At 46.6% G+C, this 15031-nt stretch overlaps 7 protein-coding genes across 7 annotated transcripts; 5 read left to right on the plus strand and 2 right to left on the minus strand.

Moving 5' to 3' along the window:
* Nucleotides 1-84: 84 nt before the first annotated feature.
* Nucleotides 85-2512, plus strand: GGI43DRAFT_423641 (C2H2-type zinc finger protein; the record flags this gene model as incomplete). The annotated part of the gene is made up of 3 exons (XM_083208270.1): nt 85-172; nt 231-282; nt 337-2512. 3 exons carry the CDS (start codon nt 85-87, stop codon nt 2510-2512), a joined length of 2316 nt encoding a protein of 771 aa, XP_083059598.1.
* Nucleotides 2513-2671: 159 nt separating this feature from the next.
* On the minus strand, nt 2672-4387 carry GGI43DRAFT_423642 (aminotransferase-like domain-containing protein; the record flags this gene model as incomplete). The annotated part of the gene is made up of 4 exons (XM_083208271.1): nt 2672-2929; nt 2987-4122; nt 4176-4209; nt 4274-4387. 4 exons carry the CDS (start codon nt 4385-4387, stop codon nt 2672-2674), a joined length of 1542 nt encoding a protein of 513 aa, XP_083059599.1.
* A 557-nt stretch (nt 4388-4944) lies between these two features.
* Nucleotides 4945-7531, plus strand: GGI43DRAFT_82507 (Zn(II)2Cys6 transcription factor). The gene is made up of 3 exons (XM_083210364.1): nt 4945-6270; nt 6326-6746; nt 6806-7531. Exons 1-3 carry the CDS (start codon nt 5277-5279, stop codon nt 7455-7457), a joined length of 2067 nt encoding a protein of 688 aa, XP_083059600.1. The 5' UTR covers nt 4945-5276; the 3' UTR covers nt 7458-7531.
* On the minus strand, nt 7532-8802 carry GGI43DRAFT_428337 (uncharacterized protein; the record flags this gene model as incomplete). Its single annotated transcript, XM_083208946.1, has 2 exons — nt 7532-8389; nt 8448-8802. 2 exons carry the CDS (start codon nt 8800-8802, stop codon nt 7749-7751), a joined length of 996 nt encoding a protein of 331 aa, XP_083059601.1. The 3' UTR covers nt 7532-7748.
* A 381-nt stretch (nt 8803-9183) lies between these two features.
* GGI43DRAFT_408216 (Zn(II)2Cys6 transcription factor domain-containing protein) lies at nt 9184-10672 on the plus strand. The gene has a single exon (XM_083206331.1). It carries the CDS (start codon nt 9210-9212, stop codon nt 10452-10454), a length of 1245 nt encoding a protein of 414 aa, XP_083059602.1. The 5' UTR covers nt 9184-9209; the 3' UTR covers nt 10455-10672.
* Nucleotides 10673-10980: 308 nt separating this feature from the next.
* GGI43DRAFT_428341 (alpha/beta hydrolase family protein) lies at nt 10981-12507 on the plus strand. Its single transcript, XM_083208947.1, has one exon. The coding sequence runs from the start codon at nt 11152-11154 to the stop codon at nt 12373-12375; it is 1224 nt and encodes a 407-aa protein (XP_083059603.1). The 5' UTR covers nt 10981-11151; the 3' UTR covers nt 12376-12507.
* Nucleotides 12508-13939: 1432 nt separating this feature from the next.
* Nucleotides 13940-14993, plus strand: GGI43DRAFT_408218 (uncharacterized protein). The gene has a single exon (XM_083206332.1). It carries the CDS (start codon nt 14075-14077, stop codon nt 14837-14839), a length of 765 nt encoding a protein of 254 aa, XP_083059604.1. The 5' UTR covers nt 13940-14074; the 3' UTR covers nt 14840-14993.
* Nucleotides 14994-15031: the final 38 nt, after the last annotated feature.

Genomic DNA, 15031 nt, shown 5'->3' on the forward strand with positions numbered 1-15031 from the left:
TTTTTTGGGCTTCGTTAAAAGTTGGGGTAGATTCGTCTTAGAGGTCCGACTCACCGAGACAACAAAGGGCGTGCACCAGGAAAGATGCGGCACAAGGTCAAGGTGCCCCCCTGCCAGTTCTGTAGCAAGTCGTTTCTAAGGACTGAGCATTTACGGCGCCACGAGAGAACTCGTACGTGCTTTATATGTGAATTTCATCGTCTGGTCTCATAACCACTAACTTGGGGTAGATACAAAGGAGAAGCCGCATGCCTGTATATGTGGACGGACTTTCTCACGCCAGTTCGTTTATTCTTTTACCATCCTTTTCATAAAGCACAAGCTCATGTGAAGTAGGGACTTATTATCACGCCATGTCAAATTGGCCAAAGAGTTGGGGGAACATGGGCCCCTCGATCCTAATGCCTCTCCCCAGCGAAGGAGAGTAGGGGATAGGGCTGAAATTCCCATGCCGGATTTTGAACAAACAGAAGAGTCAAGAGCTAATGATACAAACCATCAAAATGTCTCGACCCCGTCCGCGAGTAGTATTCAGCCCTCGCACTCTGCAGAGTTGGACATGCTATGGGACAGCTTCCAATTACAGCACAATCCCTTTGAACTTTCATATTTCCATCCAGAGTTTCCGATGAACTTTCAAGCCTTTGAATTTTCGCCTTCCCTTAGCGTGCCATCGCTACTAGAGACGACAACATCGGATGGAGATGTATCAATCAGAACGGAAGAATGTATATGGCAGGATGATTTGCCCTGCGCTTCAACCCTGCTGCGCCAGCCTCCTATCAATGATCCAGCTATACACCCTCGCCCAATGCTTCCCAATGCATCGGTTGGCACTCTGAACGAGCAACGATTGCAGTCTACAGCGAGGAATCCATGCTACATGTCTCGTGATGCTTATGATTTAGTTTCAGCTAGAGCTCGAGATAATGCTGCGCTTCTCCCATTGGACTTTCAACTTCCTTCAAAGCACACATTCAGCAGGTATATTGAAGGCTTCTCTGGCTTCAATTTACATCGGCCGTTTCTACATCTCTCTACAAAAAACCTTTCTTACATGCCATTGGAGCTGGTATTCTCTATTGCTGCAATGGGGGCTCAATATCGATTTGAGGCAGACTCAGCCTTGTCGCTATATTACGCTGCGAAGAGTCTCATAGATATAAAACTCAGCAAGGTTTGCGCAGCCGTGGTAGAGGCTGCTCATAACTCGACGATACAAGCAAAGCCAACTCATGAAGCCGTTGCTAGCGTTTTGACGAATACAGGGAGGTCTATAAATCAACCGCCACTGGAAATCGAAACAATCCAGGCCATGATTATTTGCATGTCCCTCTGTTCATGGGAATACAAGAATTTATTACCGGATGCGTTCAGTCTAGCAGAACAAATTGTGTTTCACCTGCGCCAAGGAGGGTACTTGCGTGAAGACGGTATACCAGCGAATGAAACGTGGGAGCAGTGGATATATAACGAAGGACGTCGACGGACGGTGTTCATTGCATTTATAATTTTCAATCTGCATACAATATTTTACGAAACTCCGCCGCGGCTCATGGCTCGAGAAATTTGGTCGATAATGATGCCACAGCACGAAAGTGCATGGTGGGCTTCCACGGAGCGAGAGTGGGAGGAAATACGGCGTCGCGACCCGCCGATGACTAGTACCTTTGGCGATTATTATTTAGAATTGACCGTACCCAAGGAATCTCGAAACCCAGACCACCAAACTTCTGCCTTTGGAGGCCTGATCTCTGTTCATGGTCTGGTGCAGCAAATACACCTCACGAGAGAGACGCTTCTCCATATTGATGCCTACGGAGATATTGATAAGGTGCCATTTTCAGAAGACGTCTACATGAAGTTTAGACGAGCTCTCTGTCGCTGGGATGGCAGCTGGTCGAGGAACAGAGAGAACACCACACAGCCCATCGCCTACATGGCGCCGCTGGGTTTTAATGCCACAGCAGTATTCCGCATTGCCTGGATAAGGCTGAGCTTTAACATGGCAGTATGTCGCAACTTTAGCACTAGGGATCCGGCTATCATCGCAGCTGCATTTGCGCAATCTCCCATGCCTGAACGCTCGCCACGTCTATATTCGGCCGTTCTCCAGAGCGCTCATGCGCTTAGCATACCTGTCCGCATCGGAATCAGATATGCATCGAAAACTCAAATTTTATCCTGGAGCATCATTCACAGTATTGCTAATCTGGAGTGCGCTTTATTCTTGAGCAAGTGGCTTGAGCGGGCCAGTTTAGAGAGTGAATCTTTAGAGGCAGAAGAGAAGGTCTTGATTCGCATCATTGCGCGTATTTTGAAAGAGACCCCCTTCTTCGAACCTAGTTCGGAAGACTACTGCAGCGCAGTGGTGATTAGGCACATAGCGTACTCAGTGTTACGACTATTTACAGAGATGTTTAAGGAGTCGCATTTGTTTGATGCAATTGGAACTTGCATAGAGGCGGTTGACCAGTACGCAGCAACTTTAGAATGTTATAATGAGATTTAACAAAATGTATAATCATATATAGGCGTTTGAATACATATTTTTATTTTTTATGCCAAGAACTTTACCTTAGCTACCTTATTAAGATATATAATTAACCAACCAAATTGTGAAAGAAGAGGAGAGATAAGGAACATAATACACCATGGCTTTTAATATCCTTTAAACCAAGCCAAAAATCGTACGAAGCGCAGTTCCAAAAGCCCGAACAGCTATTTCTATGCTCTCTTCACTCGCCGCCGCAAATGTGAGGCGGAAGAAGACGTCTTGGAGCGGCAGATCCGGCTCTGCTCTGAACCAGGAACCTTTTGCAAGGAGAACACCTCTTTTGAGGCATGCTGCGAATATTTCTTCTTCAATGTCCAGCGGAGAGTATGTTCTCGAGTTGGGGTGGCAGGTGTACTTTATTTTAAGCCAACACTTGTAACCTCGTTAGCTTTCGCGACAACATGAGCGAGATAAATTTTGGCAACTTACAAACATTCCAGCACTTGGAACATCCCAGCTAACAATCAACTTTGGCAGAAACTTCTCAAACGCACTCATCATGACATCTCTCCTGTCCGTATATCCCGCCTGTAAACGCTGTAGCCAATTCAGAAACCCTGTGTGGCCCCATTGCTCGTCCACCAGCTTATATACAATGGCCTGAGAGAAGCCGCTAGGGCCCTGGCTTGCCGTTTCACTGTGGCGGATGAATCGCTCAATCATTTGTTCTGAGGCGGTCACCCAGCCCATTCTTGTGCCGGGGGCGAGAATTTTGGAGAAGGAGTCGAGACGCATTACGCGACCATCAGTGTCGATACTTAGATATGAGGTGGGTAGAAAGGCGAGAAACTCGCCGACGGATAGTTTTGGAGGAGGTTGGCTGCTAGAAGTGCGAGAACGTAGCTGAAGAAAGTAATAAGGGTCATCTTCGAGGATGTAAACGTCGTGTTTCTGACAGACTTCGTATATGGCTCTTCTTCTCGATGCGCTTTGTGTTGACCCTGTTGGGTTTTGGCCAGTCGGTACAGTATATAACACGTGTGGTTTTCTTGAACCCCTTTTCGTAACATCCCAGGTAGTGAGAATTTCATCCATAACTTCCGGTACTAGTCCTTCTGCATCCATCTTGATGCCGACTGTTCTAATACCCAGGGGAATAGCTGTCTCCAAGGCAGTAGCGTAGCTGTACTCTTCAGTCATCCACGAATCACCTCTGTTTCCGTCGCAAAGCATCCTAAGCGCTTGATATAAACCGTCTGTGCTTCCAGTGGTCAAACAGGTATCCCAGTCGGCATAGGGAGGGTTGTGAACCAGCTCTACGTGTTCAGTGATCCAACGGATCATCTGTGCCGAGCCTGCCGCCTGACCATAGTTTAAAGCGATCGAGAGATCGAATGCCGCGTTTTCAGAAGCTATGTCGTGAATTCCCATTGTAATTGTCGATTCGGCTTCGAAGAGGTTGCCCTGACTCGAGGTGGGAACTTGGGCACTTATAGAGCGGAAGCCGAAATAGTCTGGACTTGGAAGACCTCCAGCTAGCGAAATGATTCCAGGTCTTTTGAGAAATCTTGCGGCGACTTTTAGAATACCAGGAGCGCGTGCTAGTGATTCGGCCGTCAAGTGATCTGTGGTAATAAGTTAGGAGACACTCGGAGCGGTCGGCAAGAATCAGACTCACAGTCCCATCTTTTTGCTACTAGCTTGTTGGGTCCCTATCACAACACACGTTTTGGTAAGTTATATGACCTATAAAAGATATCAAGAACATGAACTGACTCTTGAACATTGCAGTTTAAACATGTCGGAATCTGCATAGGCAGCCGTCGGAGCAATCATCTGGCCAGCAGCCTGTCGGCGGGCATCAATATCAGCAATGGTAGGATCTTTCATAGAGCCATCGCTAATACAAATACCCGAGTGCCATTCCGGACTCGGTGTATCATCCAACGGCATAATATCTCTTGTGATTAAAGGAGGCATATCGTTATGCAAATTTTCTTGATATTCAAAGAGATATCCAAAGATGTAACGAGCAGAGAAGAGCTCGGAAGTACAGGAAGAAGAAAATTTTCCCATCTAGAACTTGGGGCTCCTTGGAGTAAATATTATTTATATCGCTGCCTATTATTCTCAGCTCCAAACTCAGCTCCCTTTTTGATACCATGACTACTATTTCGCCGATAATCGCTATGCTGCGAGTATAGCGGCGGCATAATATGGGGCAGACTTTTTGTATGAGTCTCGCCCCAACTTGGGGTAGAAATGAAGCCGTGGGGCAGATTGAGTCGAATTGACTCCGATGACATGATGGCCTGATAGGGAAGCGAATGTGACTTTGAGATATTAGTAAACATGAACAAGTATTTCTAATCGCGGTTTGCTGTTTTATTCTCTTCAAAATTTGATGCTTTTTGGCTTGGATGGTGTTTCTTGACTTGCGCGCGCCTTCCACGCGCCTTCTAAGGACACAAACCCCATAGCGGCGGAACATGTCCACGTTTGTGGAAACCCCAGGAGGATCATTTATTTATGAATACGAGTTAAGTTATATTATGAAATGTTAATTTGTATAATACGATTTACTGAGCAGAATTGGCATATTGGTGTACTTGATCAATTTCACGATGATATTCTCAAACTCCACCAACATGTCAATATATGTACAGTGCACATACCATATAAGCACCGTATATGTAATCGTACTGACTAATCTTGACAACCTCTGCTGAACAATGAATCAACTCATCGCAAAAGGCGTCTCGTCAATTGACTCGCCGCCATGGACAGCCCCATCTCTCTATCAGAGGCCCCCAAGCGCAAAAATGGCCGTCTGCAGTCTTGTGAGCCCTGCCGAAAGCGCAAAGTTGCGTGTGACCACCGCCTTCCGGTGTGTTCGCGATGCCGTCGCGGAAACGTCGCCGACAAGTGCGTCTATATGACTCAGCCTGGCCAGCGAGGCCATCCCCATCAGAGCCGTCATGGCAGTATATCAAGGTCGTCGGCGGCTGTATCCGTGCCGCCTTTGAGGCCACCGCAAGTTGCCAACGGCAACTCGGTATCAATCCCAGTGCCAACCAAGGCAAACAACATGTCAGAGAACAACAATGTCGGGTACCTCGGCGCAACCAGCTTTACGGCCTTTTATGAAGAGGCGCAGAATCGCCTGTCAACGGTATGGAAGCGCGAGCCCGATCAGGAGGCGCTGCCGCTCAAGATTGTGCAATCCTTCCCTCGCTTGGACGAGTTTGCCATGAGCACTCTGCGTGTGATCCCCGATATCGCTACTTCTAAGCTCTTGGCTAGGATGTACTCTAGCTTCTACGGAGGCTGGTGTCCGCTTGCAGGGGAGTGGCTGACTGATTCTTTGTGGGCGACATTCGGTGGAACTTTGAGCCAAGAGCCTCGAGACGAAGAGCTGCTCAGACGCATGTCATTCAAATTATGTCGAAACGGCGCGGTTCCTCTGCGCGATGACCACACAGATGTGGAACAATGGTTTGGAGGGTTTTCTGGATCAAATCTTCGATGGGAGTCTCTTGGCTTGCTCTTCGTCTTTTGGGCGTATGGCGCTCGCAGGCTTCCTGACAAGGCTATCTTACCACAGGACTGTATCGATCTACAGAACAACCATGGGAGCTGTCTTGTAAGCCGGTATAAGATGGCTGCTTGGAAGTGTATTGAGCTCAGCCGTGATGCTTCCAATAGCAACCAGTTATTGGCGTTTGTTGTCTTTGGACACTGCTTACTGGAGTCGAATGTATCAGGAGATGCAGGTATGGTCACTTGATGAACTTCTCTCGATTCCCTTCTTCTAACACTGTGTCTCAGGCATGCAATACTGGAGAGCGCACGGAGATCTCATGGCTTTGACAACCTACCTCGGCCTCCACGTCTCTCCAAACGCCGATCCAATGGACTCATCTGTATCAACACAAATCAAGCGCCGGCTATTCGCAGCCATCTTCGCACACGACAAGGTAACAGCTACATTCACCGGAAGGCCCATGTTCCTCGGCAGAAAATTCTCGTCAACGCCGCTGCCTCTCGATATAAGCGACGAATTATTACTGTCAGGATCTCCACTGAATGGACGTGAAGAATGTCGCGTGGATGAAAATGGATGGAATATCGATGGCAAGATCCATATGACGACGACTCTTCGAGCAAGAGCTATGCTGTCGTATGTGAGAGATGAGATTCTGGACATTTCTCTGCAAGGCATGGATTTTGGTGGAAAGACGACACTTCTGTAAGTCATGACTCCCTACCTCTGAGAGTTGCTACTAATGTAGTAATACAACTTGATAGCAACCTGAAACGGCGAGAAATGCAAATAGTCGACGGCTTTCCATCTTGCTTGATATATCAACCCTCGGATATCCAAAACCCAGAAATCCCCGGCAGAGATCTCTACGGCAAGCTCCTCATCTGGCTGGAGCACCTCCAAAACCTCTTCTTCATCGAGCGCCTCCTCAGCAAGGAAGAAAGCGCATGCGAAAGCAACGAAACCCGGCTCTTCGAAATCAGCCTCGAAATGGTGACGCTCGCGCATCTCTTCTGGACACATCAGAACCGTCTTAAAACGGCTCAAGACTGCGTCGAATGGAACGTTGTTTCATACGCAGCCCCAGCAGGTGGAGTTCTCTGTATGGAGTTATTGAAAGGCACAACGCGTGGCGCCATGAGTCCAGTCGCTACAAAGGCTGTCATTGTTGAGAAGCTAGGAATGTTGGCTTCATTCCTGGACTGGGTTGGCCCCAGGTCACCGAACGCGGATATTTGCTATAGAGTGAAGAAGGTTGTGAGGCGGGTGTTGGAGCAGGCACTGGAGGCACCAGTGCAGACGAATATGTTGGATGAGGGAGGACATTGGAATATGGACGTTTCGGCTGATTTTAGCACGTTTTTTAATTTTGATTTGTTGGATACGTTTGAGTGGCTGAGGCCAGAGGGAGCATGAACGAGTTTTATAAACGCGGGACCTAAACTTCACTGATCATATTTTATACTTGCACTAGTTATTTTTCCCTGTTGGTCGACACATATAACTTACCATGAATATAGTTTCACTACCCAAGTGTTCAAGTAATTAAGCGCCTTGCGGATACTTAGAATACTGGATACTTCTTAATAATATAGATACTTTTTAGTTGACAATGAAATATTAACCAAGAGAAGATAATAACTCTGATACCACTCGTGTACGAGGCATCAAATCTATCAGGCATTCTTCCTCGCGGCGGCAAACCACTTACACTTCCACTGAACCTCCATAGCCTTTCTCGATGCGCGCAAATTCCTCCTGAGTATGGGACCAAACCTCTTCCATAACCCCACTGGTTCTTAAATCTGCGAGTTTCTGCATGATCTCGGGGGTGGCATTTTCGCCATCCTGTCGGATAGAGTAAACACCTCCAGCTTGTCCACCAGATCCCAGTGATACTTCAACACCATCTCCCAGAGGGATTGCAATAGATGCGTTTTTCAGAGGTGAATATTTAGAACTTGTAGCCAAGTACAAGTGCCTCTCACCAGTCTCCTCCAAAGGTACAAATGTCAACGTCTTCAACATCTCCTCAGGCATATTCTTGAGAAGCGGTGTTTTAACCGTGCCGGGGTAACAATGCACGATGCTAACCTCTGGAGAGGACCTTGCCACACCTTGTAAGCCAAGAGTAACCAATGTCGATAGATGCTCGCGAAGATTCTCCATCGGTACTTTCAGAGCCTGAAAGTCTGACGTATCCAGACTGCCTTCATGTCCACCTCCTCCTATCGAGACTATTCGTCGAAAGAATGGGGCTTGCGCCACAAGTGGGATGAGGTTTTGAATGATTCGGATACGAGAATAATAGTTTAAGGCGGCAAGGAGGTGAAGGCCCTCGGAAGTAACTTATCGGCCATTAGTTCAAACAGGACTCCAAACTCAGGGCAGAGACTTGGTTCTTACCAGTTCGGCTGAAATCAGACACTCCTGAACTCAGTACGAGTATGTTGATGGATTTTTCTTCCTTCTTGATCTCGTTGCAAAGCTCATCAGCTCCGCGAATCAAGCTCACATCGGATTTGCAAAAAATGTACTGTCCTGCAGGGTTGATACGCTTGCATTCCGCCAAGACGCGATCACCTGCATCTCGAGAACGACCGGCAATGTAGATGCGAGGATTCTTAGCATATTTAGCTAAAGATTTGGCAGTTTCTTCGCCAATTCCACTTGTGCCTCCGACAAAAACTGCTACAAGCTTTTCAGGAAATGTAGAAGAGATTAAGGAGTTTGAGGCGCGAACTTGCGAGAGAGAAACCATTGTGAAAAGTAGACTGGGTAAACTCTAAACTATAGCAAGAGTAGTCTTGGGAATTTTGTACCGTTAGACAAAGCCATTTTGTTCAAGCCTCTAAAGGTGCTTTTATATCTAGACATGAATGAGTGTCTGTCTATCTTCAACTTGAGGCTGTCCGACTATCATTGTGGCTATTCGGCGGGTTGACTAATAGCCAGCCCGCCGAGTATACGGAGTATGTCCTTGGAATGGCGCTGAGCCTGGCTAGTTTAAAGAATCGCCGAAGCCCCCACTAAGAAACGCCGATCGTGCATGATTAGCTTCGTCCACCCATCAATAGCATATTACTACATGTAGTTTCACCGATCTCACTCTGTCTTCTTCATCGTTTCATCATTGTCATCAGCACCAACAATCCCAGAGTCCCAATCATGGATTTGTCAATAATTCCATATGAACATGTGGCATCACCAGTAGAAACCCCGAGCGCCACAAACAGGCAGAGGTTAGGGCCAAGCATTCGTTCGTCATGCGATCGGTGCCACAGACAGAAACTCCGATGTAAACGAAATGCCGATTCCGCCACTTGTATCCGGTGTCAGCATCTGAAAACGCCGTGCCAATACAGTCGTCGGGGCACAAAGCCTCCATCAGCGGTGTCCAAGGCAGGGGGCGTCTCCGGCGAAGCACCCAGTCAAGGCTGGGCTATTTCAACAACTGAAGAAACAGGTTCCATGCCACTCCCGGCTTCACAAACCTTCAACTTGGAAGAAAGCATCCAGTTGTCTCCTCGCATAGCGGATACTCTCTATTCCAGCAGCAGCTTTCAAAATCTTTCTTGTTCAGGAATACTTCCCGCTACTACCGAAGGTTCCCATGGCTTGGATACCTTCCTTTGCAATTGGAATGACTTTCCACTTACTCACGACTCAAGTTGCGGCTTCCCCTTAATTGAGAACAGCAACGATATGCGCGTGCAAAAATATGATTCAGATCCAAGAGATGATTTTGAAATACGGCGCCATGCTTCTAGAAGACTCGCAGCATTGAGTGTCGAGCTGTATGAGGCTGCGATGCCCATCCCTACACTAGAAAAGATTCGTGCGTCCTCAGAAAGGTCGACAACAATCGAAAATAATACTAGGCGAACGGTCAAACTCATTTTCGACGAACTCTTTAAACATACCAAAGATTTCAATCACGTCCTACAGAGTTTGTCCCCGTCACCAGGCCAAGGGGGTCAAACTACCTTGATTCCAGACGAAGCACTCGTTTCTCTAATATTTTCATGCCACTCTCAGTTGACCGAAGCCTACACAAGTCTTTTGAATATGATACGAAATTGTGTAGAGCATTCTATTGCTCCGATAGCAGGCACAGGGTGGGCTGTTATCCTCCCAAGGCTTCAAGTGGGCTCAGTGGCCCTTCCAAGTCGACAAGTCGATAATAAAAACCCAGTATCTTCAAAGGCCACATCCTACATGTACATGACTTCGATAACAACTGTTACTGCACTGTTATGGACGCAGATGATGAGTGCGGTCAAAACTGTGGCTACAAACCAGGAGGACATCTCGAGTATATATGGACCCGCAGTAGCAGTGATGTGGGATACAATGTCTCGGCGAACTGACGAAGTGATACGTAGAACTGAGCTTATAAGTTCTTTATTATAGTCAAGCTAATAGATGACAGACTAGAATTATTGCATCTCGGTATACTTGTTATTCATAGCTTTGTCAGACGTAGAGCTTGCTCCTCCGACGATCTCGACCTCTTTTCAAGTCAAAATACATATTTGGATAACTATACCATGATACTAGAATTAGTCTACGCTGAGGAGCCAAATAAGATGTGCCATATTAGCCAATCAATCAAAACATTTTGATTTTCCATCTACGGCTCGGTTCTAATACACTGACCGAGATGCCGATATCATCTAACAGTTACATTCGCACAACTCATCTAAGCCGCTGGCCGATGAAGTTCTCCACATCTTTTGAAGGATTCAGCCATTTCCGACCTTTCCGTGCCTTTCATGAGCCATTGATGCCACAAGGTCATGTATAGTGCCTGATTCTCTGGACTACGACTCAACTAATGTTACAATAGTGTCACGATGATATTGACGTTAACTAACGCTAGACAGCAAACAGATATTTATCTCTCAATACGGTTCTAGTGTTACCAGACAAGATGGCATCTTAACCGATGTAGATTTCTTACCGAGGTATCATTAGATATTTATAGGAAAGGATGTTTCGCCTTTAGACAAGCTGCTCCTCATTAACACGCTTGGACTAGAAAGTCGAAACCCATCTCAAAACTCTTAACATTAGTAAAACTGTTGACTATCAAGTCATAATCAACACCATGGTGAAGCTGCACGAGGACGTCAATTTCCACTATGAAACCATGCGGGCACTCGGAACGGTTCCTTTCCAAGGCGCCGACATCACCGAGATCTTCAATATCATGCCCAACATCAAGCCTGGAGATTTTGAAAGCTGGTACGAAGAATGGTTCAAACTTGCACAATTTATTCTCTCCACCATCGATGAGACAAAGGAAAGTTCATTCTCGCCCGTTACACTGAGAAATGCCTACTTTCGCGTCAGCCACTACATCTTCATGGCCGACTTCTTTCTCCATGGCAACAAATCTGATCCTCGGATAACTGAGTGCTTCAAACTGTGGAAGAAGTATTTTAACAAGGCTAATGCCTTGCTTCCTATTCCCGGTGAGCACGTCACTATCAAAGCCAAGGATTTTGAGATGCCAGGGCTTGTGTTTCGAGCTGGCCAGGCCTCGGCCACGAATGCAAGGCCAACACTGATTGTTGGTGGAGGCTTCGAGAGCATCATGGAAGAAACATACCATTGTTTTGCCGTTGGGGCGCTAGAACGGGGCTACAATGTCATCTTGTATGAGGGACCCGGCCACCGTACACTTGTGGAGACGCAAGGCAAAGGCTTCATCGCGGAGTGGGAGGAGGCCGTGACGCCTGTAGTGGACTACATCTTTGCCAACAAAGACGATAAGCTAGCTTTCGTCGACACCGACAAGATCGGGTTGATCGGCATGAGCATGGGCGGATATCTCGCAGCACGAGCTGCTGCGTTTGAGAAGCGGCTTGCGGCAGTTATTTGCATTGATGGCGTTTATAGCATGATGGACGCCTGCATGCAAGCATTCCCACAAGGCAGAGATTCTTGGGAGAGGCGTGATGCAGCAGAGTTTGATCGTTTATTTGAGCAAGATCCATCAACCTGGGCCACGAACCGCCGATGGTTCCACGACGACCTGAAATTCACCTTTTGTGTAGACTCGGCTTTCGAGGCCTATACGATTATGGACAAAATGTCACTTGAGAATGGAGTGGCGCAGAGGATCAGTATGCCAGCCTTTATTGGTGACGCAGAAGATGACTTGTTCTTTAAAGGACAGCCACCTCGTGTAGCCGAAGCTATTGGGGAAAATGCGACGCTAAAGGTATTCGGCCCCGAGCAAGGAGGCCAATACCATTGCCACAGCGGCGGTTTAGTGTATATGAACCAGGAAGTGTTTGAGTGGTTCGCAAATATTGTTGGACATTAGTCGGCCGGATTCATAGGCAATGTACTATAGTGCATGTAATTAAAGTATTGTACCCGTAGTTACATGTACTCTATCTTACGAGTCATTACATGTACTCTCGATAGATACTTGATAACACTCTGAATATACAAGTGCCGTCTACTCCTACAAGAGTCCTATGAGTGAATTTGTAAGATCTCTCATCACATTACTCGCTGGGAACGAAATGCTTGAGGCTGTGGTAAAGTGGCTTGCTCGCGTTTAGATCGGATTACCGTACTATCTCGACGTCGGCGCCAGCGGCAACTACGTCCTCCGTCCCTGCAAACCTTAATTCCCTTTTCGGAAATGTATCTCTCTTTTGGGACTTACCGAGAACGAAGCTTGATACATCCTAAACTCCGCTACTCTGAGTTACCGAGAACGAAGCTTGCCATATCCTAAATTCTGCTACTCTGTGTGTAATGATTTCGGATGAAGGGCATTTTGAGGTTGCAGATGTATTCAACTCCAGATAGTTACTTATTTAAATGATGACCAACTTCGCATTCATTGTTCCCAGCCGCCCAATAGTATGTACATGAAGTCAAACAATTTATAGATGGACCTGCTTTTATCTTGGCCCTGGTTGAGTCTCGCTGCAGCGCTGCCACTCACACTGGAATTGTGTCTGCCCCGTGCACGCTTCCCTTTACAATGGAAGCATCGCATTCGCAACTCACGCTGGTGGATGCATGCTGCACTGCCCCTCTACTTATTTCATCAATTTGAAGAACACGGCTATGATCTCATGGCCAGAAATTACGCATTTCAAGAGTTTCTCTGCTCTCAACTGGTATGACTTCTTTGCGACTCTTTTTTAACACAGATTCTCATGCTACCTATGCAGGGTATTGAAGAAGTTACAGAATGCCCACTGACTCCTTTGGTTATTGTATTCATCAACTGCGTTACCGTATGGGCAGGGGCACTCGCCGCTCGATTTAGCCCAATATCGGCATCCAACTTTTACGGATTTGTCTTTGTTAATGGAGTAACACATGTAATACCGTCCTTGCTAGCTGGTGGAGTGTATAATCCTGGCCTGGGGACTACTTGGCTAATGTTTTTCCCCGCTGCCTACTTCGCTTTGGCATCACTTGGTAATGTGAAAAGGGGCATGGCTGTGGGTGTTCTGTGTCATATCATTTTGAGGGCGTCCCTAAAACTGGCTACGAATGGGCTTATTTCTGAATGGGCGCTTTGCAGTATACAAGTACTGAATGTCTTACCTCTAATCACTATTGGTCGTTAACAAAAAATTGAACTCAATATTTACCGATGGTTGGGTTCCGGTGTTGATTTGCACACAGGCTAGAATTGAGCGATGATAATGGATAGAATTACTTCCATTATTTTCAAGATGAACACATCTGTATAATACTCCATAAGACCGACCACGTATTGTAATTCGGAGATTTTATAGATACAGGATTCACAGGGTTGCAGCAGTGAATAAATAAGAGCTACTGATAGAGGAGTGTGATTTTTCGCACACAAGATAAAGGACCCAAGTTGACGCGAGCTATACTCCATTCGCGGGGTAATTGGTTAAAACGTCCATTCTTATTGCTCCTTTGGGAGGCCTCGCCTATCTATAAATACCTATATTGCGGCTAAAAGCATGGAGCCCATCTTTTAGTTCGTCCTATAAACCTCAAGTCAACCAAAATCCCACAATATGGCGGAAACCAACGCTGTCTTCATTTTCGATAATCCTAGCAAAGACGGCAAGATATGGTCGCATCATGTACTCAAAATTTTATTCTCAATCCACTATAAAGGAATTCCCTATTCATTCAAAGGGATCGAGTATCCCGACATTGTCCCAACATTTGCGCCGACGAGTCTGGAGCCGAAAGATGACCCGATAGAGCCATATGAGATACCGGTGCTCAAGTACCAGACATCAGCTGGCTCTGTAGTCTACGAAATGAAGCCTTCAAAGATAGTTCAAGCCCTCGAGGACTTGGAACCTGAACGGTCTCTCCGGTTCGATACGCCGCGAAGTGTCGAATATAGGGCACGCTTTGGACCAGCTTTTTCACCGATTCTTCAACTCACAGTTGGGCACGTACCTCAAATCTTATCAGAGCGCAGCGTCGGGGCATTTCGCGAAAAGCGAAAGCTGCGATGGGGAAAATCTGTAGAGCAGTGGATTGCTGAGCATCCTATAGAAGATGGTCTGGCTCTGGCGGAGCCTCGATTCAAAGACCTCGGCGATTGGCTTGAAGCAGCCCCTGGTCCGTTTGTCGATGGCGACAGCCCTGGCTATGCTGATTTTACCATTGCAAGCTTATTGGCGTTCGTAAAAGCTGTTGGCTTGACAGACGTTTTTGAAAGGGTGCTGGGCTTTCATCCTGCGATTCGAGGATTGTATGATGCCGTTGGATTGACCCAAACAGGGAATGCTCGGTGCCAGTATCTGTTTGAGAATAGTAAATAAGTCAGAGATTTAGTTATAGTGATGATGTCAATTGATTCACCAATCTTGCTATAGTTTATACCATCTCCTTGAACACGAGTAAATGATGGCAGCTTTTATATATCTTCAAGACTAGGAAGCTATAAACTCTTATCCGAAGCTGAGCAGTGCTATGGAAGAATCTGGTACTAGTTTTGTTCCGTACATGTATTG

The sequence above is a fragment of the Trichoderma evansii genome (assembly GCF_050947405.1).
Source record: "Trichoderma evansii strain SZMC 28006 chromosome Unknown GGI43scaffold_13, whole genome shotgun sequence".
NCBI lineage: Eukaryota > Fungi > Ascomycota > Sordariomycetes > Hypocreales > Hypocreaceae > Trichoderma > Trichoderma evansii.

Excerpts from the sequence above, each read along its gene's own strand:
- GGI43DRAFT_82507 (XM_083210364.1), top strand. The coding sequence starts at position 5,277 with ATGGACAGCCCCATCTCTCTATCAGAGGCCCCCAAGCGCAAAAATGGC. Across the intron at positions 6,271-6,325 it reads GAATGTATCAGGAGATGCAG|GCATGCAATACTGGAGAGCG; the intron begins GTATGGTCACTT and ends ACTGTGTCTCAG. Across the intron at positions 6,747-6,805 it reads GGTGGAAAGACGACACTTCT|CAACCTGAAACGGCGAGAAA; the intron begins GTAAGTCATGAC and ends ACAACTTGATAG.
- GGI43DRAFT_408216 (XM_083206331.1), top strand. The coding sequence starts at position 9,210 with ATGGATTTGTCAATAATTCCATATGAACATGTGGCATCACCAGTAGAA.
- GGI43DRAFT_428341 (XM_083208947.1), top strand. The coding sequence starts at position 11,152 with ATGGTGAAGCTGCACGAGGACGTCAATTTCCACTATGAAACCATGCGG.
- GGI43DRAFT_408218 (XM_083206332.1), top strand. The coding sequence starts at position 14,075 with ATGGCGGAAACCAACGCTGTCTTCATTTTCGATAATCCTAGCAAAGAC.